This window comes from Sceloporus undulatus, chromosome 4, assembly GCF_019175285.1.
Source record: "Sceloporus undulatus isolate JIND9_A2432 ecotype Alabama chromosome 4, SceUnd_v1.1, whole genome shotgun sequence".
NCBI classification, from domain to species: domain Eukaryota; kingdom Metazoa; phylum Chordata; class Lepidosauria; order Squamata; family Phrynosomatidae; genus Sceloporus; species Sceloporus undulatus.
Genome location: NC_056525.1, coordinates 71,257,050 through 71,281,796, shown reverse-complemented (window position 1 = coordinate 71,281,796; position 24,747 = coordinate 71,257,050). Strand labels below are relative to the sequence as shown.

General features: G+C 42.9%; 1 protein-coding gene across 4 annotated transcripts; it reads left to right on the top strand.

The window, feature by feature from the left end:
- The first annotated feature begins 392 nt into the window (after positions 1–392).
- Positions 393–24,747, top strand: ELOVL1 (ELOVL fatty acid elongase 1). Of its 4 annotated transcripts, XM_042463147.1 has the most exons (9): positions 505–638; positions 8,354–8,463; positions 11,854–11,921; positions 12,561–12,751; positions 14,453–14,533; positions 14,792–14,848; positions 15,780–15,885; positions 23,234–23,370; positions 23,662–24,747. In XM_042463147.1, exons 3-9 carry the CDS (start codon positions 11,876–11,878, stop codon positions 23,905–23,907), a joined length of 864 nt encoding a protein of 287 aa, XP_042319081.1. In that variant the 5' UTR covers positions 505–638; positions 8,354–8,463; positions 11,854–11,875; the 3' UTR covers positions 23,908–24,747. The 4 variants fall into 4 exon arrangements, with proteins under 4 accessions (XP_042319083.1, XP_042319080.1, XP_042319084.1 ...); XM_042463149.1 differs by lacking the exons at positions 505–638; positions 8,354–8,463 and adding an exon at positions 393–457; XM_042463146.1 differs by lacking the exon at positions 8,354–8,463 and having other exon boundaries at positions 485–638.

Here is a 24,747-nt window from a genome sequence, read left to right as displayed (position 1 = left end):
CAGCATAATGGAGGACATGACCAAAGAAAAGTTTAAAACACTCAGAGGAGTATCAATCCATGCTTCTTAGCCATGCTCAAAATGGAGGCCACTGTGGGCATTCCTCCTGGACTGAAGGATGAAATGGAGGACCTGTCCTGGAAAAGGAGGGCAACGTCTGGCCACCCTCATATAAATGCCAACCCCAGCTTCCCAGCAGTGCTCAAAATGGAGGCCATTCTGGAATCCCCTCCTGGGCAGAAGGCTTTATAAATGCCCCGCCGCAATGTGCTTTAACAAATGCCCCACAGAGGGCCTCGATACACGCCCCACACTGAGCCTGGCAGTGGCGGGGAAGGAAGGCGGAGGCGTCGATTGCCCCACGGAGGGAGCGGGCCCAAGTCGAAGGCCAGGCAGGCAAGCGAGGGGCGGGCGACGACGAGGCCAGGCCTAACAAGGCTCCTCCTCGTCGGCTGAAGTAACACAGAGTCAGCGCCTCTCTCTGCCAATCGCCGGGGCCTGAGCGCTCGGGGCGGCCCCCTTTAACTCTGGGCCGAGGCCTCCTGACCGAGCGGGTCTCTCTCCACCAGAAGAAGCGGGGAGGAGGAGAAGGAGAAGGAGGAAGCTGACGAGTGGGCCTCTCAGGGACGACGCTGTGGGTGAGAGGAGGAGGAGGAAGGAGCAGGAGGCCTCGGACTGCGGGGAAGATTAGCCTCGAGGTTGAGGCCGTTGGGGTTCATTCTCTTGAGGAAGGCTGAGGCGGGACAAAAAGGGAGACTTGGGTTGCATCCATATTGGAGAAATAATCCAGTTTGGAACCGCTTTAACTCTTTTCCCCCCTCAAGGCTATGGAATTCTGGGAGTTGGAGTTTGTTGTGGGCCCAGAGCGGAGCAAAGCTCCCAGAATTCCATAGCCTTGAGGGGGAAAAAGAGTTAAAGCGGTTCCTGGCATGTGACTGATTAAAAAAGTACCTCAGGTTTAGGAAAGAGGGAGCTCTAGTGTCATGGCTTCTTCCTAAGTGTGTTTTTGTGTGTGTGTGTATATATGTGTGTGTCTGGTTTCTGTCATCATGGATGCTGGGAGTTGGGCAATCCCAACAACAGGGCTTGGCCTGTGTGCCCTTGGCTCTCAGAGCTCCAGGGAGAGAGATTTCCACCTCAGCATTAGGGTTATTGTTGTTACTATTACAGTATTGTGCTTTATTTTCATATTACACACAGACACACACTGCAGAAATAATCCAGTTTGAGACTGCTTTAACTGCCCTGGGAATCCTGGGAATTGTAGTTTGGCCAAGGCACCAGAAACTCCCTCTGACAGAGAGGGCTAAATATTTCCTTTATAATAATAATAATAACAACAACTCTCTGACAGAGAAATAAATATATCCTATTTCTGGTGCAGCGCCATTCAAATTTACAGCACTTTATAATAATAATAACAACAACAACAACTCTGACAGAGAAGGCTAAACGTCTCACAAAACTACAGCTCCCAGGATTCCCTAATAGCACTGAGCCAGGGCGGTTAAAAGGGTCTCAAACTGGATTACTTCTGCCTTGTGTTTGGGAGCTAAGAGAAGCTGTCAGGGCTCTGCCTCAGAGGAGTGTTGGAGTCTCCTTCTTTGGAGGTTTTCAAACAGAGGCTCTGAATGGCCATCTGTCAGGAGTGCTGGCAAAATGGAGTCAGGCTGGATGGCCCTCTCCCAAACAGGGTGGCCAGGCGTCCTCCTTTTTTGCCCAAGGCACACCCTACATTTTGGCATTCCCCCCTCCAGGAGGAATTTCAAAGCGCCCTCCCGTTTTGGGAGCATGACTTAGATCCAAAAACACACTGCAGAATATTTGTAATTACCTTAACTGGCATTAACAAACAATAGAGGGGGGATATAGACACAGGCTCAAAACACACTGCGGAAATAATACTGTCCTGGCTCAATGCTAGGGAATTCTGGGAACTGTAGTTTTGTGAGACATTTAGCCTTCCCTGTCAGAGTATTATTATTATTATTACTATAAAGTGCTGTACCAGAGAGTTCTGGCACTACAATAAACTACAGTCCCCAGGATTCCCTAGCACTGAGCCAAGGGAGCTGAAGCAGTGTCAGAGTGGATTATTTCTAATGTGAAGCCGAAGGCTTTCATGGTCGGCATCCATAGTTTTTTCTGGGTCTTTCAGGCAGTGTGGCCGTGGTCTAGAAGAGTTTATTCCTGACATTTTGTCTGCATCTGTGGCATCTGGCGTCTTCAGAGAATGCTCTGAAGATGCCAGCCACAGATGCAGGTGAAACATCAGGAATAAACTCTTCTAGAACATGGCCACAGAGCCCAAAAAAACCACAAAAAACTATGGGTCATTTCTGGTTTGGACCTTGGAAGCATGCATTTACATTTATATTAGTGTTTTCATTTTTTGTTTTTTAATGTCTTTTGTTTTTCTCTTGAATGCCTTTTAGGGCTATTTACATTAGTGTGTTTAGTTTTTATTTTGTAACATCCTACTTTTTTCTTGAATGCTCTACATTTTATGGTGCTTTTGTTCTCATTTGCAGTTAGGATATCTGCTCACTCTGCTTCCAACTCTTATGATTCTGTTATTCTACTTCTGATCCCCACGGCCATTGCTTCAACCTTATGAACCACTCTTTTCTAGCAAGTCGTTTAATGAGTTGTTGTACCTGCAGGCAAGGAATCAAAGTATCTTCTGTAGGAGTAACTACTCATACCACAAGTCCATGCCATCATCCAGGGGTGATCCAGTTGCACAAACTTAAATAACTTTGTAAAATTGGGAGTGGGAACAGCAGTGAGGTGCAAGTTGCATCTGATAGCACCCACACACTACATTGTTTTGCAATGCCTCTAGAAAACCTCCACCCAGACCTCTGTTTCCAAGGAGTAGATGAAGTGGGAGTAGAGAGATACAACTTGTATTGGTGGCAACAGTGGTTTTAAACAACCTATTCTGTGGTCTTGTCACTTTTATATCTCAAAAATATGGGCATGTCTGCTCTTTCTTTTGCAGTTTAGAGCTGCTCCTGTGAAACCTGTGGTTTTGGATCTAAACTAAGATGTCCACAAATATATCTTTCCCCGTGATTCATGTTTTTATACCATTTTCCAGCATAAGAATAATGGACTGCTTAACCCTTTCTCTTCTGATTGTTTTCCTGGGCCAAGCAGCCCCTACATCCAAACAGTAGAGGCAGTATTTGTTGCAAAGTCAGGCCTTGTGTTTGCAGATTTTGGGATAGTGAAGATGAGAGCCACCAAGCAGTTAAGTGGGTGTGAGAATCTTCAGAAGGGGGAAAAAGCCAAAGAAGAACGAGTTACAGATCCTTAAGTATATACATCTACATAAACCTGCAGGCAACAGTTGAAAGCTCTAGGGATTAAAAAGCATTGATAGTTTGGGATTAAAAACTCTGGGAATGATGCGTATGTCAGCATGTTGCTTCTAGTTTTTCCTCTAGGTTGGGGATTACATTTAGGCTCCCAAAGTGGACGCACTTTGGGAGATGAGCTTGTACAGGGAGCCCTTGGTATCCTCTGGGGTTTGGTTCTAGGACCCCTCATGGATACCAAAATCTGAGGTTGCTTAAGTCCTATTATATACAGTGGCATAGTAAAATGGTATCTCTTTTATAAAACAGAGAGCCAGTCGTGCTTTGAGCACTGGACTGTGACTCTGGATACCAGGGTTCGAATCCCTGCTCAGCCATGGAATTTCATTGAGAGATCTTAGGCAAGTCACACTCTCTCAGCCTCAGAAGATAACAATGGCAAACCTCTTCTGAAAAAACTGCCAAGAAAACCATGTGATAGGTTCATTTTTGGGTCACCATAAATCAAATATGACTTGAAGGCAAGGAACAACTATAAATTGGCAAAATAGAGGTTTGTTTTTGGAATAGGGGGCATATTTTCAAGCCATGGATGCAGAATTCACAAATATGGAGGGCTGGCTGTACTTTTAAAGCAGATGCTGGATCTTAAATTTTATCCTTGAACTGCTACTGTAAGATGCACTAATGATTCTCACTGCTAATGGATAGACCAACCAAAAAGGAGCCTCTTCATTTGGGAGGTATTTATACGATACATGCAAAGAGTAGACCTACATTAATATGATTCAGTATCTTCCCTGAAGCCTTGAGTTCATCTCATGCAGGATTAAACCAACCTAGCTATTTAGCTTCTATAGTACACATTTAGAACTCTTGGTAGGAGGAAGAAATCTAACACTACATATGTACCCATTGTGTAGTGTTGCAACTGAATTTGAATTTAAACAATAAATTATTATAAGATCTGGGTTAAGACTTTTATTACATTGACTCTTAAATGTTGTTGGTGTCTTCCAGTTATTTCCGACTTATGGTGACTCTTAAGGCCAGCCTATCACAGGACTTTCTTGGCTAGTTTCTTCAGAGGGGGTTTGCCATTGCCCTCCTCTGAGGCTGAGAGCATGTGACTTGCCCAAAGTAACCCGGTGGGTTTCCATGGCCAAGGCAGGATTCAAACCATGTTCTCCAGAGTCATAATTGACTTAAATATATGACCTCTAACTGGACTGGTGCCTCATCAGTCCTCAGTTGGCATCTTCCTTTCACATTTTCTTGATGTTGAGGTGGTTGGGTGTGGAATAATCTTTGGGGAGCATCTCTTGTTTTATCAGCTTCTTACTCTGAAAATATGACTTTGGCTGAGCCTTTCAGATTCTGCCTCTGCTCATTTCTGGCCTGACAATTACCAGTAATGTGGCAGCATTATGACCAGGTTCCTTTTGCACAGGTAGAAATGAAGCTAATCAGAACAGAGCCTCCTTGGACAAATTTACTATGAGAGAAGCACTGTAGCTTTAAAGTGAATCAAGGTTCTTTGTTCTTTTGCTGCACCAGACTAACAGGTACTGCCCCGGAAAATCAGAATAAAATGTTTTCCCTCAAAACAGAATACAAGTTTGCCCTGGCTTGTGTACAACATTATAGACTATGGCCAACAGCTATAGTCTATAGTGAGTTTAACAGCTGTATGTCTAGCACAGGGGTAGGCAACCTGCGGCCCGCGGGCCGGATGCGGCCCGGCAAGGCCTTGGGACCGGCCCCAGCCCGGTCCTGCCGCCGATTGCCGCCGGACCCTTTGGCCTCTCGCGTGAGGCCTTTGGTCTATCAGGAGGAGGCGGGCAAGGGGGGGCAAGAGGCAGGCAAGGGGGCAAGTGGTGGGCAAGGGGGGCAATTGTCTATAGAAGCCTCCGAAACATGAATTTATATTAACATTTTTCAAAAAATCAGCAAATTTTTAGCATGTCCTCCATTTTTTTTTTTAAAAAAAAAAGTGTCCTCCATTTGAAATTTTTGTCCTACATTTGGCCCGGTTTATTTATTTATTTTAAAATTATTTAATTATTCATTTTTTGGCTTCGGCCCCCCAGTTGTCTGAGGAACAGCAACCCGGCCCCCGGCTCAAAAAGGTTGCCTACCCCTGGTCTAGCACATGAGTCTAACAGCTATGTGAAATGTACTTGTGAGGGAGATTGGTGTTCTTGGAACATTGCCCATCGGACTAACACTTCAATCATATCATAGAATCTCTGGGATTCTGTAACAAGGGCAGTGCTTAGATCTGAGCAAAGGTAAATCATGTGAAGTCAAAGGCTTTCATGGCCGGCCTTAATATTTTTTGTGGGTTTTCGGGCTATGTGGCCATGTCTAGAAGAGTTTATTCCTGACATTTCGCCAGCATCTGTGGCTGGCATCTTCTGAAGATGCCAGCCACAGATGCTGGCAAAATGTCAGGAACATGGCCACATAGCCCAAAAAACCCACAAAAAACTAAAAGTAAACCATATTTGAATTTTAAATAATTTTAAGTATCACTTCTCACTGCTTCAGATGATGTCCATTACCACTATTTACAAGTTATGCTTGTGGTATTTTAAATGTCAACACAAACTTCAGTTTGTGGGAAGAAGGCACTCCACAACTGCATAACAAATGGTGGCTTATACTGCCCTGTACTAAGTTTGGATGCAGGCCTATACATAGCATGCTAATTTGCTGCTATATCCCACCCCCATTTGTTAAGAAAGTGGCTGGTAGTTCTCACTACCTGGAGCTTGTATTCTTATCAGGCCCATTCATAAATGACTCATGGGTCATCTCACCTGAGAAAGGCTGTCCTCCTTGAGTCATGGGTCTATTTTATTTGTCCTGGAACTCTGACAAGAGTATGAAACCATGAACTACAATCTTTTCATGCAATATTTTAGTTGGTTCTGTGAATACTGTAGTACTGGTTCATTCTTACAGATATTGATATTGATAGATAAGATGGTAGTGGTCATTTTTCTAGATTTTAGGTAGTTAGGTAGTGGTCATCATCTTTCTAGATTTTAATAGGATGTATGAATTTGGGGGATATCACTAGTCTTTGGGTATTGCCTCCTATCCAGCTGTTACTGAGCAAACTGTTCTATGCACAACATTTATTTCTGCAGCTTCAAGGGATTTAATTGCAGCATGTGCAACAGTACAGTTACTGTGAAATATCTTGTTTTGTCTCAGCCAAGAACCCTATCTAGATCAAGCCAGGATTATTACTCAGGAAATGCATGTGACTTTCATTATTGATATGGTCTCCATGAGTTCCAGCTTGGAAGTAGAGAGGGTATAGCCATAGGTGGCTGCCATACCAGAATGAAAGAAGTTTTGTTTGTTTTCTGCCAGTAGAGCCCAGAACACTTTTCTCTCATGTTTGGAAATCACCCTAATAATTACAGCCGTGTAAATTGACGTTAAGTGTGAATCTGTAATCTTTCATTGAGTTGGAAAAGAAAATAGATAGTGTATTCTTAAATACCAACCCAAACTATCATGCCTAGGTTGCACTTTAATGGCAAGACAACATGCCTGGAAATGATAAAGAGAGAATTTGTTTTTACATGGCTTTTCTCCTGAGGTGCTTGGCCGTTCTGGGACTTATCACCAAGTTAAAATATATAGGGAGAAATTTTATATAGATTGGTTTCAGTACAAGGGTTCTATGAGGAGTGCTACATGTTTTAGGAGATAAGGTTGGGCCCTTGGGTTGTAGGACTGGAGATTTTTTGTCTGAAATTACAAGGATGAGATGAGGGGAAATTGGAATCTTTCTTCAGCTTTGTGCAAGGAGAGGAATTTCTGTCTGTTTTGCAAAGACATTTTGTGGATCTGGTTCCTGAGCCTGTCTGTCCAGATGCCAAAATTATGAGCCAAATAGGCCTTTTAGGGCCCTTCCAAATCCGTAAGACTTAACTACACCACTCTCAACATTATGGGGAACTATGGCTTGCTAAGAAGCAGTGACATTTTAGGTCCCAGAGAACCATATGGCTAGACCAGCAAATTAGACCAGCCTTTCAGCCTTCAAGACTTTCCAAGTGATTTCTTTGCTTTCATTCCTTTTCACAGTTTTATCCATGTGATGAGTCCTGAAGTTTCCCACTAACTTGAAGGATTCGGTTGTTGTTTTTTCTATACCTGCCTGGGCCATTATGACCTCTTTTGTCAACTTATGTGGATTAAGACAGTTCTGTATTATGGTTTATGACACAGCTGTGAACCAGGAGAAATTTGATGTTTCATTAGTTCTCTGAAAGGCAATGTGCTTTTTGTGATAGCTAGAGAGAAGGCTTGGGTTTGACACTTCTCTGCAAGAATGCTTCTTTCGATTTCAGGGCTGCCTGTTCTCTTTTGCTCTGGATATTTTACTCAGCCCCCCAGCAGGCCAGTCATACCAGCATTCCAATCCCCTCCTCCATCTCTATGCATCAATATACTATTGAGAGATTCCTCCCAGCTCCAATGTGGGTGGCAGTACCAGGCACAACACTTCTATGCAAGCCTCCGATGTGGGTGCGGAGCTTTGTCTTGTTGGCTTTGGAACATCTGTGGGTTGGAGATGCAACAGGGCTAAGAACCTGATATGTCCTGTTATAGTTATGCCAGGACCCTGTTTGCAGAGGTAGGTGGAGCTGGAATTCAAAGATGAAAAACTGCAGCAGTAGAAGGAGAGTCATAGTTGAATTTGATGCCAGTATGTATGTCTACAATGGGTACCCATTGGGAAGCACATGGTGGGTGGGTCCCTGTTTGGCTGTATTGGGGAATGGATAATTTCTTGGTTTCTGGGTGCTGACTTTGCATCTTCTTTTTGCATTATTTACACTTAGCCAGTAAAGAAATTTATTCAAAATATTCCAAGATACAATCTCTCTTATGCTCAGAAGAAGCTATGACAGTTCTTTCCTGTGACAAAGTGGAGGGATCATTTTGTCCTTTCTTTCTATACTGTCTTTCTGTCCTAATTAATTCTTCTGTTTTGCTTGATCCAGCCACTTGCATGAGTGCAGCATCACTCAGCCTGTGTCTTTGTATATTGTGCAAGTTTCATCTGCTGAGATTGAGAGAGATACAGAGAACTCAGGACTTGAAGCAAGAACTGGTAATTACCATTCAGTGCTGGACAGACCAGTACTATTTTTGTTGGTTGCCCATTTTTTATTGTAAGGAGCTCAGCATGCATGAGTCCGATTGTGATAGCCATTAATTCATTATGAGACTGGATGTACAGGTTCATTTAATGTGTCTGTGATGAAATTTACTTTTAATTCTTTTCTGGAACAACAGGGAGACAGATGAACTATTCCATCCATCAGTTCAACGTCTTTGGAAACAGGAGGGAATTCTGGGAGCCAGTAGTTAAATTTAATATGATATATATAATATAAAACTGATTTAAATTTTAAAAGATCTAATTTTAAATGTTTTTAATCATTAATTTTATGCACCCTGTCATTTCCCTTACTTCTGTTTTGTCAGAGTTCTTAGCTGAAATACTTCTATCCCTCAGGCCAAGGCTGGGATTCATTTTTCATGGCCCTTCTAGTAACATACTAGAATGTGACTGGTAAAAATTCTTATTTAAGCTGCTATTCTGGTCTGTCCTGTCTGACATCTTTATTATGTATGGGTGCCAGGAAAGGGTGGTACCTGGGCAATAGTGTGTGATCTGTCATGTGTGGGAGTGGGCTTCTGAGGCCATTGTAAGTCTCCCTTGCACTTACTCAAGAGATGAGAGAGATTGTACTATGTTCTTGGTCTGGATTTTTATAAGAGAGAATTGCTCCACAATCTAAAGGCTGGGCTGGGCTGCTGTGTGATAGCATGCTGAGTAGAATAGTCTCCTGCCTCCAAACAGGCTGAACAGGTTGGGCCCATATGGGACGAAACAGTTTCTCTTGTCTCTGTGTGCAGTGCTGTTTCAGCAAAGAAGTAGCCTGGGCAGTGTGTGTATATGTGTATGCATGTGTTGTGTGAAAGGAATTGTGCTTAAGCCCTGCTAAGCTTGGTGCTTACTTTCTCAGTAGGCAAGTTCATGTGTTCATAAGACTAGGAAAATTAGTTCATTAGAATTTAAATTTTCCATGTACTACAGCTAGGTATTGGTACGCTTGTGACTGAGACTCTGATACTGTGAGAAAGTACTTGCTACTTGGCCAGGTGGCTGAGGCCGCAAGACCTATGAGCATCAGAAGAAGTATTTTCTCTGTAACCATGGTTCTTGTGGTAGTCTTTCTTGTTGGCTGTGCTCTAGTTATTTATAAGATGCTTAAAGATTATGCGTTCTGAACCTGCACAGAAACGGGGGAAATGAAAATGGTCATAATTGTCTGCAAATGATAGGACTTGTAATCCAGTATATCTGGAAGGTGTCAGGTTGGAGAAGACAGAACTAGACCATTCCTTTTCCCTATTTTTTCCAGTACTTCACTGTCACATTGGAGCCAAAAGAGTACTACCCAAATTGGACATGTTCTGTTGATTATAAACTCTCTCTCTGGCTGTGCTGTTCTGTAAGGCTGTTCTGTTGTCCCAGGCTCCCCTAATGTCAGATAAATCGAGAACAGAATTGGCAGGTTGCCACTAAGCTTAGGGCGTCTCTTCCTCTTTCTTGCCTGTGAACTTTCTTAACTCATTCTTTCAGAGTGTTTTTTGTTTTGGATGTAAAAGCTTTACTTTTTACCTGTATTTTAATACAGTATTACTTTTTTTTTACACAGTGTTAAGGTTTGAAAAAGCAGGAGTTATGGCAAACCTTTTCTTTCTATGCATTCTTCTAAATGGCTTAAAGAAAAAGAAAAGATGCAAGGAGGACTTGCAGATTCTCCTGCTTGTGTGAAAGAATGTGTGGAATTTCTGTTGGGAGACTTTACATTCTCTAGATATGTTCACTTTTTCATCTTCCTGGTTTTGTTTTTTTATTTTGATTACTGAATAGATATTTAATAGTAATTTTAGAGCTCCTTTTGCTCTAGGGGGTTGGTTTTTGTTACTATAGATGAGCATACTACATTCGGAAAAATGAAGCCTTTGCAAACAGACAGCATTTCTCTAGGCTGCCATCATCCTTTAAGAACTATAGTATCTGGTTTAGCAGTTTTCCTTGCAGTTTTTAAATCTGCTACTGGCTTTTAGGAAGGTAAACCTCGCACACATGTGGTATATACTATAGCAACAGTGCTATCGATTTTGTAAGAATTTGTACTTAGTACTTGTACTCTTTCCAACAATGATATCTATAACAATCTTGGGATGTAGAGACCAAGCATAGGGCCAGAAGCAAATTAATGCAGTCACCTAATGAGAGGGATACTAACGTTTGGACAGAGATGGAAACCATGTGGAACTTGCTGGACTGCAGTTTGCATTGTGTTACCATTGTTTGTTATGGATAGGTTTGATGGGACTTTTGATTCAACCACTGGAGTTCACACATTCCCTATCTCTGGCTTAGAGAATGTGGCTCCCATATCGGAAATGGTGGCTTATTTCACCTCACCTTTTGTGTATTATTGACAACTTGTGTTGCCTCTTTTATCTAAGCTAGGGTGGACAATGTGTGTCCTCTAGATTTTTTTGGACTGCATTTCCAATCATTCCTTACTATTAGCTGTATTGGCTCATCGGAAGTACAGTCCGGCACCATCTGGAGGGCCACACTTTTGCCCATCTTTGATCTAGACCAGGGGTGGGGCTTATGCAGCCCTCCAGGTTTTGATAAACTGCAGCTCTCAGTAGAGCTAGCCAACATAGTTATTGATGAAGAATGCTGGGATTTGCAGCCCAACAATATCTGATGGGTCACATGACTTCCACCCCTGAAATAGTGCTTAAAGGATGGATTACGTATCTTACACTTACTGGTGAGTGAACAGCTTGGGGAGACTGTGCCTGTAGAGTAATACTGAGAAGCCAGGGCTGGGCCAGGTGCTAATTGTTTCTATTTGACAGTTTCCACAAAATTGAGGTAGATCATGGGCAAACTGTATCTGCCTGTTTATTCTGAGAAAAGAGCATGTGGCTTATTTGTATAGCATAGGCTGCCAGTGATCACTTTTTCTGCTTCATATTGAAAATAGGAATAAAATTATGCTCACAGAGCTTTGTGGTCTAGACTGAAATTGTGACTTAACAGGTTTATATCTACTGTGCTGGCACATACCATGCTAAACTTTTCTTTTATAACTTTTATAACTGATTCTTATGACATGGCAAAGTCATAAGGGATTTAGGGGCCTGGTAGGGGAAAGTGTTCAAGAGCACATGAGCTCTCCCCCTCCCCTAGCTGGTTATAGCAGGAGTAGAAAATTTGCAGTTGGGGGATTCCCTGGAAAGTGCAGAAAAGTGACAAGAGTGCTAAGACTAAGGAGAAGTGAGGGAATTGCTTATTTCATTAAGATAGCTGATAAGTGCCATTCTCTGATTGAGCTTGGACTAAACATCATTAGTCTCATTCCTAGTGACTTGACTTACTCTTTTGCTTCTTGTACAGAACAGCTGCCAGTACTGTGGCCATGGAGTCGCTGGTCAATATGTATCAAAACTTCATGAAGGGAGCAGGTGAGTTTGACTGAGTCACAGGACTGAATGACTGAAATGCTACCTACCTTTCCTCTAGGGATCCCCAGTGGGTAGTTGCCCCATGATTCTTACCTACTTTCACCCTTGTGCCAGAAATATTTTTCACTTCAAACCAGTAGCATCACTGGAGGGGTGGAGGGGTGCAGGCTGTACCAGGTGACACCCCAGAATGGGGGGTGATACCCGGTTTTCTCCCCACCCCTTCTGGGAGCTGCTCCACCTCCGTGGGTGGTTCCCGAGTCTGCGCCGGCACTCCTTGAGTCTGGGCTGGCCCTCCTCAGGCCACATGGGTGCTCACTGGTGCTCCTCAGGCTGCGTGGGTGCTGCTTGTGGCCGCAGGGGTGTGGCTCCGCCCCATGAGGGCATGGCTCCAACCCTTGCGGACGTCCTTCTGGCCCCGGACTTCCAGAGACCCCACCAGAAGCCTGGGGGCAGAAGTTCTGCCCACCCTGGTAGTCCCCCCCTCCCTCATTGATTGTCACCTGATGCAGGGGTGGCACTGTTTCCAACCCTTGAATCCCATTCCAGGTGCATTGGGCAGCTGATACTGAAGCAGTTCCCATGCACACATGCATTCATATGTCTGAATAATCTACTTTTCCCCCCCCTTTTTGGCAGACCCCCGGATTGCCTCGTATCCACTTATGGGCTCCCCTTGGCTCATGACTGGTATCTTGCTGAGCTATGTCTACTTTGTCCTATCACTTGGACCACGGCTTATGGCCAACCGGAAGCCTATGAACCTCAAGAAGTTCATGGTTGTTTATAATTTCTCCATGGTAGCACTGTCAATCTACATGGTCTATGAGGTAAGTCTCTTCTTGCTGTATTAGGTCAAGCCTGTAGTGCTGTGGTATGGATATTATTGCTTGGGGTACATTTCCAGTGTTTGTTTTAGGGCTCCTCCTATTCTGGGAAATGTAAACACTGGGTGCAGAAGAAGCTGTTTGTCTTAAATCAGGCAAGAGGCAGGAAGGTTGTGCATTACACTCCCCCAAAATCATCCTGTCTGTAACTAGTTTACAATATAATCCTAGGTCTCAAATGTCTTCAATGAGATTTGTGATATTCACTTAATTAATCTCTGATAAGCCTCCAGAAATAATTCCACAAATAACTCTGCAGCATCCTGAGTAATAACATCCCAGTGTTATGAAAAACTGACAGCTAATGCATATTCCAGCAACCAGGATTGCTAAGGGATATTCTTACAGTCGGGGAAAGAGAGAAAGTCATCTTGTAGATACAGAGTGAATACCTGTATGCAAAAGACTCACAAGCATAGAGAAATGAGAGTGTGAGGGGTTTATATTCATTCTTCCTGATTTTTAAAAATATCTAAAGGTGCTCTAAGACACCAAATTAGTTGATTCAGACTGAAAGATTCACTTGGAGAGGGCACTTCCAGAATTCAAACATAATATGAAATGCTTTTCCAAAAATCTTAATTAAAAGTCTTAATTGTTCCCTCTGAAAAACATGGCATACTAGTATGTTCTATGCAAAACAATTTTCCTGCCAGGAAACCAAACCAGAAGGCTTAGTCACAATGACAATGTTCTCTGTAAGTTTCTACAATCCATATTATATGTAAATATGCCATCCTGCAAGACCAGGTTGTGTCTCCATTATAGCCTGGTATGCTGAGTGACATAATACATGCAATTTAGTAGTTCTTGAATGTCTGGTTATAAATGTGCAACTTTTCCCCAGTACAGATAATACATTTGAGATGTCATAATTTGGGTGAAGGAGTATTGTTAATGTTATTACATTTTTAAAAACAACCTTGACATAATATAGTGTTATTCAGTGAAGTTAATTAGAATAAATCAAAGGAAGTGTGTTTTAAGGATTGCCTTTGCTATAGGCACGGTACAGACCACCCTTTTGTGCTGTGCTGGCATGGATTTTAGGGTTAGGGACCATGAGGCAACTACATGGTCCCTAACCCTAGCATAGCGCGGTGATGGGCACCACCATTGTGACGTAAGCACCGTGCGCCATTTACATCATGAGTGCACCATTGGTGCACTTGCAACATCTGCCCTGCAGCGCTAAAAGAATCTGGTTTTTTCCAGGTTCTTTTTCCTTCGGAGGGAAGCTGCGTGGTTTGGCGGCTGTGGCTTCCCTCCGGAGGGAATTAGGCCACCGGCAGGCCACCCTTTTGGGGCGGTCTGTCTCACGCCTTAGTATCATGGTGTAAAATAAGACTGTTAGGGATAATAGCAGAAGTTGGATTTATAGATGCACTACTTGGATAAATTATATGGGATCTGAAATCCTAGAGGCCATAAGACCAATATATATTGGTATAAGACATACACACACACTTGTAAAATGTGTTACAATTATTTAGCTGAAAATTCCACAGACTTGCTGTGAGTTTGTTCATATATTATGATGATGATGATGATGATGATGATGATGATGATGATGATGATGATGAAAATGTATTAATGGGGAAAACTACGTGGATGGTGTGCTCTAATTGCTTCTTTTTCTTGCAGTTCCTTTCGGCAGCATGGTTGAGTGGTTACACTTGGAGGTGTGACCCTGTGGACACTTCCCAACGTCCCAGTGCCCTACGAGTAAGCACTGTCCTTTTCCTCTCACTCCACTCCTCAATATCCAGTCTCCCCCCTAGTCCCTCTGTGTGTTTCTTCATTTTACTTTGGAATGTAAGGATCAGCATGGGATTTATCAGAACACTTGAGATCTTTTGCAAAGAAGGGAGGTGGGCCGGTGGTACAGAAGGGAGGGAAGTAGGTAGAAGAGTCAAGGGAGAAAATAGATGTAGTGTTTTGATGACCAATGAGACATCTGACTTCTATTCTGTCTCTTGGCAGATGGTCCGTGTGGCTTGGCTCTTTATCTTCTCAAAGTTCATTGAACTGATGGACACAGTAAGTGACACACACACCCCTTGCTTGCTTCTGTCATACCTGAGACTACTAAGGTCTGTGGTCCCCATGTAGTCCAAGCCCTCTGACATGTCTCCCACTGGGGAAAAATGTATATTCTGACAAAACAGGGAGGTACTCACTCTTGGAAGCCTCTGAGCATAGTTCCTCTTTAAAGCAAGCATAACCCCCCCCCTTCCCTTCTCCAAAGGGGTTTTATAAAACAGGAAGTAGAGTTTTTGGCTATTTATGGTTTTGTTTGGGAAGCAGATGTGACCCATGTAGAAAACTGGCCCCTGGACTCCCAGAACTTTCCCATCCCTGATCTGGTGTCTTAATTCAAGTACAAATAGAATATTTTTGTTCCAAACCTCAACAATTTATTTGTAATTGGAAAAGATGGTGGTCAGCCAGCCTGTCTTATCCATATGATATGGATAGCAGTAATGAAGATACAGTGACCAATTTTGGTTCATTAATACGGGAAGTTATTCTTGGGGAGCAAGCTAAATTTTTGTGTCTCTTTCCCATCTAGTAATCAAAACTGAATTATAAGACGCTGCCAGTGATAACTGACTATCACTTTCTGGGGCCCCTCCCATGATGCTACTTTTCTTCTGCTTAACATCCTGTGGTAACATCAGTTGAAGGTGATGTCTTAGGTCCAAAACACATTGCAGAAATCATCCAGTTTGAGACCACTTCAATTGCCCTGGCTCAATGCTAGGGAATTCTGAGAACTGTAAGTTTTGTAAGATTTTTAGCCTTCTCTGTCAGAGCTCTGGTGCCACAATAAACTACAATTCCGAGGATTACCTAGTATTGAGCCAGGGAACTGGATTGAACTGGATGATTTCTGCAGTGTGTTTGGACCTTTGTCATACCATTGATCAGAATCAGACGCCTTTCTCTCACACTGCGCTGTTACTTCCAGGTGATCTTTATCCTAAGAAAGAAGAATGATCAGGTGACCTTCCTCCATGTGTTCCATCATTCAGTGCTACCCTGGAGCTGGTGGTGGGGTGTCAAGTTTGGCCCAGGTGAGATCTAGGGAAGCTTCATAATCTGGAGCTTGACTTCTGAGAAACCATGATCTGTACGATTATTACCAAATCTGTGGCTCTCTTACACTGTCCCTGTTATGAACAAATGTGGCGTGTAACGTATCATAGGTTTGAAAAGCTTTACATGGTCTGACTGCACACTTCTCTTCTGATGAGTATGCATCCTTTGTTCTCTTTACAAGTATAGTCTGATATTTATATAGGAATCTCCTATTCCTAGGATCTTGTCTGGGTGGGGGACACACAGTATTACACTCTATCCATGAACCAGCCCCTTACTTGCCAAAAGCAAAAAGCAGGCATTAACACAGAAGATACCTGCCCAACTACAGCTTCAAGAGAAGTGATCAAAGCCATATACCAGTGATCCCCTTACTGTGCCCTTTAAGAGATTTTGGACTTCAGCTCCCAGATGCCTCAGCCATGTTGGTCAATAGTCTGGGATTCTGTGAGCTGAAGTCCAAAATCCCTTAAAAGACCACAGTTTGGGGACCATTGTCATATACCATAAAACAGTTTTTTGCTGACTTCATCTGCTTGGGAGCAAAACCTGCATTCCATATAGTATTTCCCCAACAGAAATTGGGAAATCTAGGCCCAGTACGTTTAGGCTCTGTGATACTTCAGGGAGTTAAGAACTCTCTATGTGTTCCTCCTGACCTGGATTGGAATGTCTATGCCAGTCTTTGCTTCTTGGTGCCCTTTCACACCAAACAACTACAGGAAACCCCCTATTCATTTGACAGGATAGGGATCAGATTGCTGTCAAAAATCAGAAATCATTGAAATGTAGAACCATTATGTGCTCTGCTCCCTAACCTATCGAATAAGTGAGGGACACTTTTATCACTGTTCTGAGGAGTGATGTTATGATATGATTTATGCCCATCCTGTGATTCCTACTTATGAGGAATGTCTCCTTCATTGAAAGCAGAAGGGGGGAAGAAGGCTTGAGTAATTGCTGTATTGGAGCCCTAGTGTTTTCCCTACAAAATGGGGCCAGTAACACAACCAGTGCAACTGCAGGGTTGCCCTGCCCGTCACTGGGGAATCAGTGGTAACAGCCACCACTGTAATGCTGTGTTTTTTGTTCAAACCCAGAGGGTGAAAGCTGTTCAGTTCACTAAGTGGCTAGGCTCATTATTCTTTCTCCTACCCCACTTTGCCATGGTGCTGACTGCCTAGGAGAGTCAACTTAACACAGAACTTTAGAATTTTAGAATATGTATGCCTATATCAATAAGTAATATTAAGGAGTACATGCATGGGAATTACGTACAGTGGTACCCCGGGTTACGAAAATAATCCGTTCCGCGGCGCCCTTCGTAACCCGAAATCTTTCGCAACCCGAAAAAGCCATAGGCGCTAGCGCTGGAAGCCGCGATTTCGTGCGAAAAAGCGCCGAAAAGCACCAAAAATTTTTTTCGTAAGCCGGAAAAAAAAAACGTAACCCGGAACAGTTTTTTCCTATAGAATTTTTTCGTATCCCAGAAATTTCGTAACGCGGTGCTTTCGTATCCCGGGGTACCACTGTATAAAGCTGATATAGTGCTCTAAAATAGTGATATTTCAGCAAACTTAACTATTTTTTCAAAACTAAAAGACCCTCAATTATAAACAAAGTATAATCCTCCATATATATAAAAAGGCAATAAATATACAAAGCTGTATTTGCTTTTTTAAAATGATTACATAGATTCTATTTTCACATCAAATTGACAAAAAATCTATAAAATAATGCATATAACAACCAGTTGCCATCACAAAATACCCTAGAACAATTAAAGCAGTGTTAGGAAAGGCAGACTTATCATCATCAGGGTCTACCTAAAGGAATTGAGGAGCACAAACCTGGGAAATGGGGCTCCCCAAATAACAGCCCATCACAGAAAAGGTTCTGTCCATTCTCATCAGCAGGACCTCAAGCTGTGACTGATCTAAGGGTGTAGGCAGATTCCTATTCATGTACATTATCATACAACTTGGTCACAGGCCATTTAGGGTTTTCATTATCAAAACTAGCACTTTAAATTGCTCTTGGGAGCAATTAGGCACCCAGTGCAGCCAATAGGATATTGGAATAATATGTTTTATATGCTTAGCCTTCATGAACCTTCACTCAGTTGCATTTTGTACCAGCTGAAGTTTCCACAACGTCTTCAGAGACAGCACCTTCTAGAATTTGTAACAGTAGTCTAGTTTGAGTGTAACCAGGACATCAATAATTAAAATAAGGGCAATAATCTTGCAGAAAATATTTTCTGTTCAGCATATATAAATATTGCACAACTATACAAAGATATGTTCTTTACCATCTTGAATCTCAAAAATGTGTGTGTGAAGAATATAAGATAGATTCTAAACCAAAAGGAATCACACATTTAATTTCATATCAAATAAACTTAATTTTATCTGTATTGAATTTTCTTCAAGTGAATAAATTATGGGCAATTGCAATGGAAATTTTCACTTTTTGATTTATCAAGTTTATGAGAAATGTGGAAATGTAATTTCTGCTACCTTTCAGATCTTAGTTAACTACTAAAAGTGGGAGCTGAAACACCATTTCTCATCCACTAAGATTTTAGCTGTTGCATTATAACACAATAAAATCAATACAGTACCCTAAGAGGCAGAAAGCACAGGAATTAGCTCGTTTGCCAGCTGCATTTTCATCACACAGTTACTTTTCTGTAACTTAAAATAGTAGATTAATAGTTTCTGTTCCAGAAAAAGAATAAAATAGACCTGGAATTTCCTAAACTACACCCATCCATATTGGTATTCGCAAAAGGTAAACTGCAATCAAGTGCATATCTACTCTGATACAAATCCCACTGCAGCCAGTGACACTTACCTCCAGGACTACATGTATAGTGTCACAGCTGAAATTTATTTATTTATTTATTTTATATCTCGCCTTTCTCCCCAGCGGCTCCCCCAAGGTGGCTCACAGATAAAACTTTTAAAATTGCAATAAAATTCAAACAATTAAAATATCTATATAAAAATCACATAAAATATACACAATATAAAATATAATTATAAAATCACATAAAATATACAAAAGTTATAAACAGACTAAAAACTCATCTGCTTCATAAAACCACCCTGCTATGCATTGTACACAGAAAGCCGGTCGGCATAAAAATGTTTATAAAAATGTGACTAGGCACCTAAATTTAGTAAAAAGCAATCCGCAACTTGTGAACTCAGTGCAAACCTTTAGTGTGGTCAGAATTAAGAAATTGAATAAATTGTAATATGCATGAGCAGAGACATGTTCATGCTATCTTTTGATTATGTGTGACATCAAATTCTCTTAGACTTGCAGTTTATTCTAAGTAGAGGAGACCCATTGAATCAATGAGATTTTATAAATGTGGGTTTACCATTCACCAATCATTTTATTGGGTGTATTCTAGCTGATAGCGATAAAATTTAGCCCTATATGTGCTGGTGCATATCTGGTGATAAGGCCTGACATTGGTTATATAACAAATATCCCACATTTATATCATATATTATTGAGGGATATATACATATTGCAGTCACAAGATGTTACAGGTTTTATTCAACCCATACTAAATGAAATCTGAAAGTTGTAAGAAACACTTTGGATCATTTTTAAGTGGTTACTACTGTGTGGAAATGGAAATGAAAAAAGGGGGAAATCACCAAACAGGAATTCATACAAGTAGCCAGCACATGCAGGGAGAAAGTCAGAAAAGCTAAAGCACAGAACAAGCTTATGCTTCCTATAGTTATGTGTGTAACAAATGGAAGAACATGGAAATGGTAGGGCCACTGCGTGGAGAAGATGACAAAATGCTAATGGGACAGAGAAAAGACAGAACTACTCAATACTTTCTTTGCCTTGGAAAAATGGAGCTGATGCCGTGGGGAAATGCAGCACAGAACAGGTAAAAAGGTAGCACAGGAATACCTGGCCAGTCTAAATGAATTCAGGTCTCAAGGAAAGATGGATTACATCCAAGGGTATTAAAAGAACTGGCAGAAGTGGTGGTAATAGTAATACAGTAATACAGGCATAAGAGAGGCAAAAGGCTTGGGCTGCATCTACACTGAAGAAATAATCTGGTTTGAGACCACTTTAACTGCCTCGGCTGAATGCTGTGGAATTCTGGGAATGGTGGTTTGTTCCAGCACCACAGCAGAATGGCAGTTAAACCCCTGTAAAGCTCTCTGACCAAGGTGACCATGACCAATGCCCTCACCCCAAAATGTAGGGCACTCAAGCAAAAAATGTAGGACATGACCAAAAATAAAAGCTAAAAAGACCCATGTAATTATAAATTCTTGCTGCTTAGCCATGATCCAAATGAGGACATTTTGAAATTTGACCGAAGAGGACATATCCTGGAAAAGGAGGAGGACGTCTGGTCACCTTGTCTCTGGTCCAAAATACACTGCAGAAATAAAACATAGCTGGACTGAAATGCCCAGAGTTGCTCACCAAAGCTGCATCCCCACTGAGGAAATAATCAATTCGAGAGTGATTTAACTGTCCTGGGTTAGTGCTGGGGAATGCTGGGAATTGTAGTACACTGTGGCCCCAGAACAGGTGCATCCACACTGAGGAAATGGTCCAGTTTGAGACTGCTCAGTGCTGGGGAATCCTGGGAATTGTAGTCTCTTGTGGCCTCAGAGCCATCTCTGACAGAAGTCTCAATGTCTCCCAAACACCAGCATTCCCAGGATCCCCTAGCATTGACTTAAAGCAGTCTCAAAGTGGGTTATTATTCCTGCAGTGTGTGATAGAGATATAAAGGCTAGGGACTGGATTCATTCGTTAACTCACAAAAGGAGGATATCTGTGTCCAAAACACACTGCTTTGACTGCCAGGGCTCAATGCTATGGAATCCTGGGAATTGTAGTTTATTGTGGCACCAGAGCTCTCTGACAGAGAGGGTTAAATGCCCCACAGACACCAGAGTTCCAGAGAACTGAGCCAGGGCAGTTAAAGGGGTCTCAAAGTGCAGTGTGTGTGTGTGTGTGTGAGAGAGAGAAAAGCGAGGGAGGGTGAATGAGGAGCTCACCTGGGCTGAGGCTGCTCTGGAAGTAGAAGAAGAGGAGGAGGGAGGGGGCCAAGGGAAGTGGCCAGGACCATCCGGAGGAGCCCCCTGCTTTTCCTCATCATCGCAGCCTCCTCCTTTCCACTGCATGCCCCAAAGGGCCAAATGGCCAGCAAGAGGCTCTGCTCCCAGGCAACGCCTCCTCCTCCTGGTCCTGAAGAGCCCCTTCTGCCTCCCTCTCAGCCCTGACTGAGAGGCTTCTGGAGAGGCAGCTCTAGGCTCCCCCCCCCCCACTGCATCACTGCTTGTCCTAGGCGACCCCTATGAAAGGGTCTGGCGACCCCCAAAGGGATTCCGACCCACAGGTTGGGAACCACTGGACTACACAATGCTACTGTTAGGTGGATTTGTAACTGTTTGACTGACTGAACCCAAATGCTACTCACCAATAGCTCCACTTCATCCTAGAGAGGTGAATAATGAGGTACCATAGGGTTCTATCCTGGCTCCAGTGCTATTCAACATCTCTCAATGACTTGGATGATGGAAGGGGGTGTACTTATCAAATTTGCATATGACACCAAATTAGGAAGGGTAGCTAATGGCCCTGAGGATGGAATCTGAATTCAAAGTGACCATAACAGATTAGAGAGCTGGGCTAAAGCTAACAAAATGAATTTCAACAGGGAGAAATGTAATGTTCTACACTTAGGCAAATAATAATAACAACAACAACAACATGCACAGACACATGATGGGTGACACCATTTTTGACAATAGTACATGTGAAAGGGATCTCAGAGTCTTAGTAACCACAAGGTGAACATGAGTCAGCAGTGTGATGCAACAGCAAAAAAAGCCAGTGCAGTTCTAGGCTGCATCAATAGGAGTATAGTGTCTACTGAGGGAAGGAATAGTACCACTGTATTCTGCTTTGGTCAGACTTCACCTGGAATACTGTGTCCAATTCAAAAATAATATTGACAAGCTGGAACATTTCCAGAGGAGGGCAACCAAAATGGTAAAAGATCTGGAAACTATAACATATGAGAGGTGGCATAGGGAGCCAAGTATATTTAGCCTGGAAAAGATAAATTAATAATAATAATAATAATTTATATTCTGCTTAATCACTTGGAATCCAAGCAGATTACAACAATAAAAGAGGATACAGTTAAAAATCTAAAACCCGTATCCCTCCCCCTCTCCAGTATAAAAACATAGTATACTAAAAAGAATTAAACCAGACAGATATTAAAACAGTAGTATAAAATCAGTTAAAATAATGGAAGATTTGTAAAAAAGAAATGTATAGCGGGGACCAGATAGGATGGAAAAGGGGATGGAGAAAAGAGAGAAGTGGGGGGGGGAGGCAGGAAAATGAGGTGGACCTAGTCTGGAAAGGCCTGCCGGAAGAGATCCGTCTTAATGGCCTTCTTAAAGGTTTCCAAGGTGGAAAGAGGTTACATGACAGCCATGTTTAAATATTTGAAAAGATATTATATTGAGGAGGAGCAAGCTTGTAGTCTGTTGCTCCAGAAACTATGACACAGGGCAGTGGATTCAAATTACAGGAAGAAACATTAGGAAACATTTTCTGATGGTAAGAGCTGTTTAACAGTGGAACACACTAACTCTGGCCTGTTACAAACGGGCAGGAAAGTACGTGCTCAGCACGTACTAGGGTTAGAAAGGGGTGTCTCTTCCAGACGCCCCTAACCCTAGTACGGATTGAGTCCGTACGAAATGGCAGCGGCCATTCCATATGGCCACCGCCATCTTGACATAGCGGACACGCTGCGTCCGCACGTCACGCCCCGGAAATGACGCCACGAGTTTGCGCTTCGGCACTTGCGGCGTCTCTTCCAGGGTGCAGGAAGGAGCGTGATTTTCGCGCTCCTTCTTTGCAGCGTCCGGGAACCGCGCCGTTTGGCTGCTGCGTTTCCTGGATGCTGCAACCAGCGGCGGCAGCAGACCACCACTTTTCAGCGGTCTGTAACCCGCCTCTGTGTGTGGTAGAGGTTTTTAAACAAAGGATTCATGGCTATCTGTTGGGTGCTTTGATTGTGTATTCCTGCATGGCAGGGAATTGGACTGGATGGCCCTTGTGGTCTCTTCCAGCTCTATGATTCTACTATATTTATGGTCTCTGATGCCTCAGGTTACTCTCTTCTTGCTTTATGTGTGTAATACGTCTTATTACCCATGAACAGGCCTTATCTTTTGGTGATTATAAATCTTATTTCTTGTTTACGTTTGATTTTCCTTTCTGTTTATTTACTTACAGGAGGAATGGGCTCTTTCCATGCTATGGTGAACACTATGGTACATGTGGTGATGTACTTTTACTATGGGCTCTCAGCTCTTGGCCCTGCATTCCAAAAGTACCTTTGGTGGAAGAAGCACATCACTGCCATTCAGCTGGTGAGTAATGAAAGAAAGAACATGGAGAATTAGGCCATGGCTTTTTGTCTGAATAAATTAGCTGGGGCAGTGGTATGCCATACTGTGTTACCCCTCTCCCCTTCTCTTGGCTGTTGAATGACCAAGAATGAAGGGATCAAATCCAGCATTTCTTGCTCATGCTAGAGTCTTAGTTATTCTTCCAGTTTGACTATCTCTAGCTCAGTTTGTCCTCTTTTGTGGGTGGGGAAAGGGATATATATGGCTTTCATCTTCATATATATATAACCTTTCCCTTGCCTTTGCTTCCAGCTCCAGTTCGTGCTTGTCTCCATTCACATCTCCCAGTACTACTTCATGCCCAAATGCGATTACCAGTTCCCAATCTTCATCCACCTCATCTGGATTTACGGCGTTATCTTCTTCATCCTCTTCTCCAACTTCTGGTACCAGTCGTACACAAGAGGCAAGCGTCTGCCCAAGGTCATGCCAGAAACCCAGCAGAATGGCTTCCATGAGAACGGTGCCATTGCTAATGGCAAAACCAAAGCCAACTAGGGGGTGGGATCAAGGTGACTCGGATCATCTGGCCCCACGTCTGAGCCTGTTAGCCAGACCAAGTGCCTACAGACTGTTGTCTTGCAGTTCCAAGCCACCTTTCCAACTGCCCTGTTATCCCTCGTTGCCTGGCCTTCACCTGTCCTAGGGGAGAAAGGCTGCCTGGGCTGTCGGTGCTGGATCCAGCCCAAGGTCTCCAAAGTGCCTGTATCTGCCCTGGGCTGGGCTCCTTCCAGAGCTGGACCAAAGCAGAACCCTGCCAGATGGGGCACATCTATCCATTTAGTTCTATGTACTCCATGTGATCCAGGTGGGAATGTTTGTTCCTTACTCTCCAAGTTTGTGCTGCCCTTTGTTCACTCCATCTTCTTTGCCCTATAGGTGCCCTACCATTCATACTTGAATGTGACTGGCCCCTTGTTCCTGTGGGGTCTGACTCCCTGAATTTTTTTCCCTGCTCTGTATGCAGGTGGGGTGCTATAGGTCAAGGGTTTCATTCCGGTTACTTTGGTTGGCCTCAGTGTTCATTCCTCCACATAACTTCACAACTTTTGGTTCCTCTGATCCCAGGACCTTAGCAATAACTTTGAACTTTGCTCCCTATGGGTTGATGACCACAGGCTTTGGCCACACTGAGGCCCAGGGAGAAAAAAAGGACTCTGCTGTCCGGCTTGCATGCTGTTGCTCTGTGTGCCTTTTTTATTATTATTATTGAATCTGCTCCAAGGAGCAGAATCTCCCTGTATTGTAAGCCTTGGGGAGAACCCCTCAGGGGGAGGTGCTTCCCTCCTATCTGAGTTTCCCACTTGTATTCACAGAAATAAATGGACAGAAAGAGAA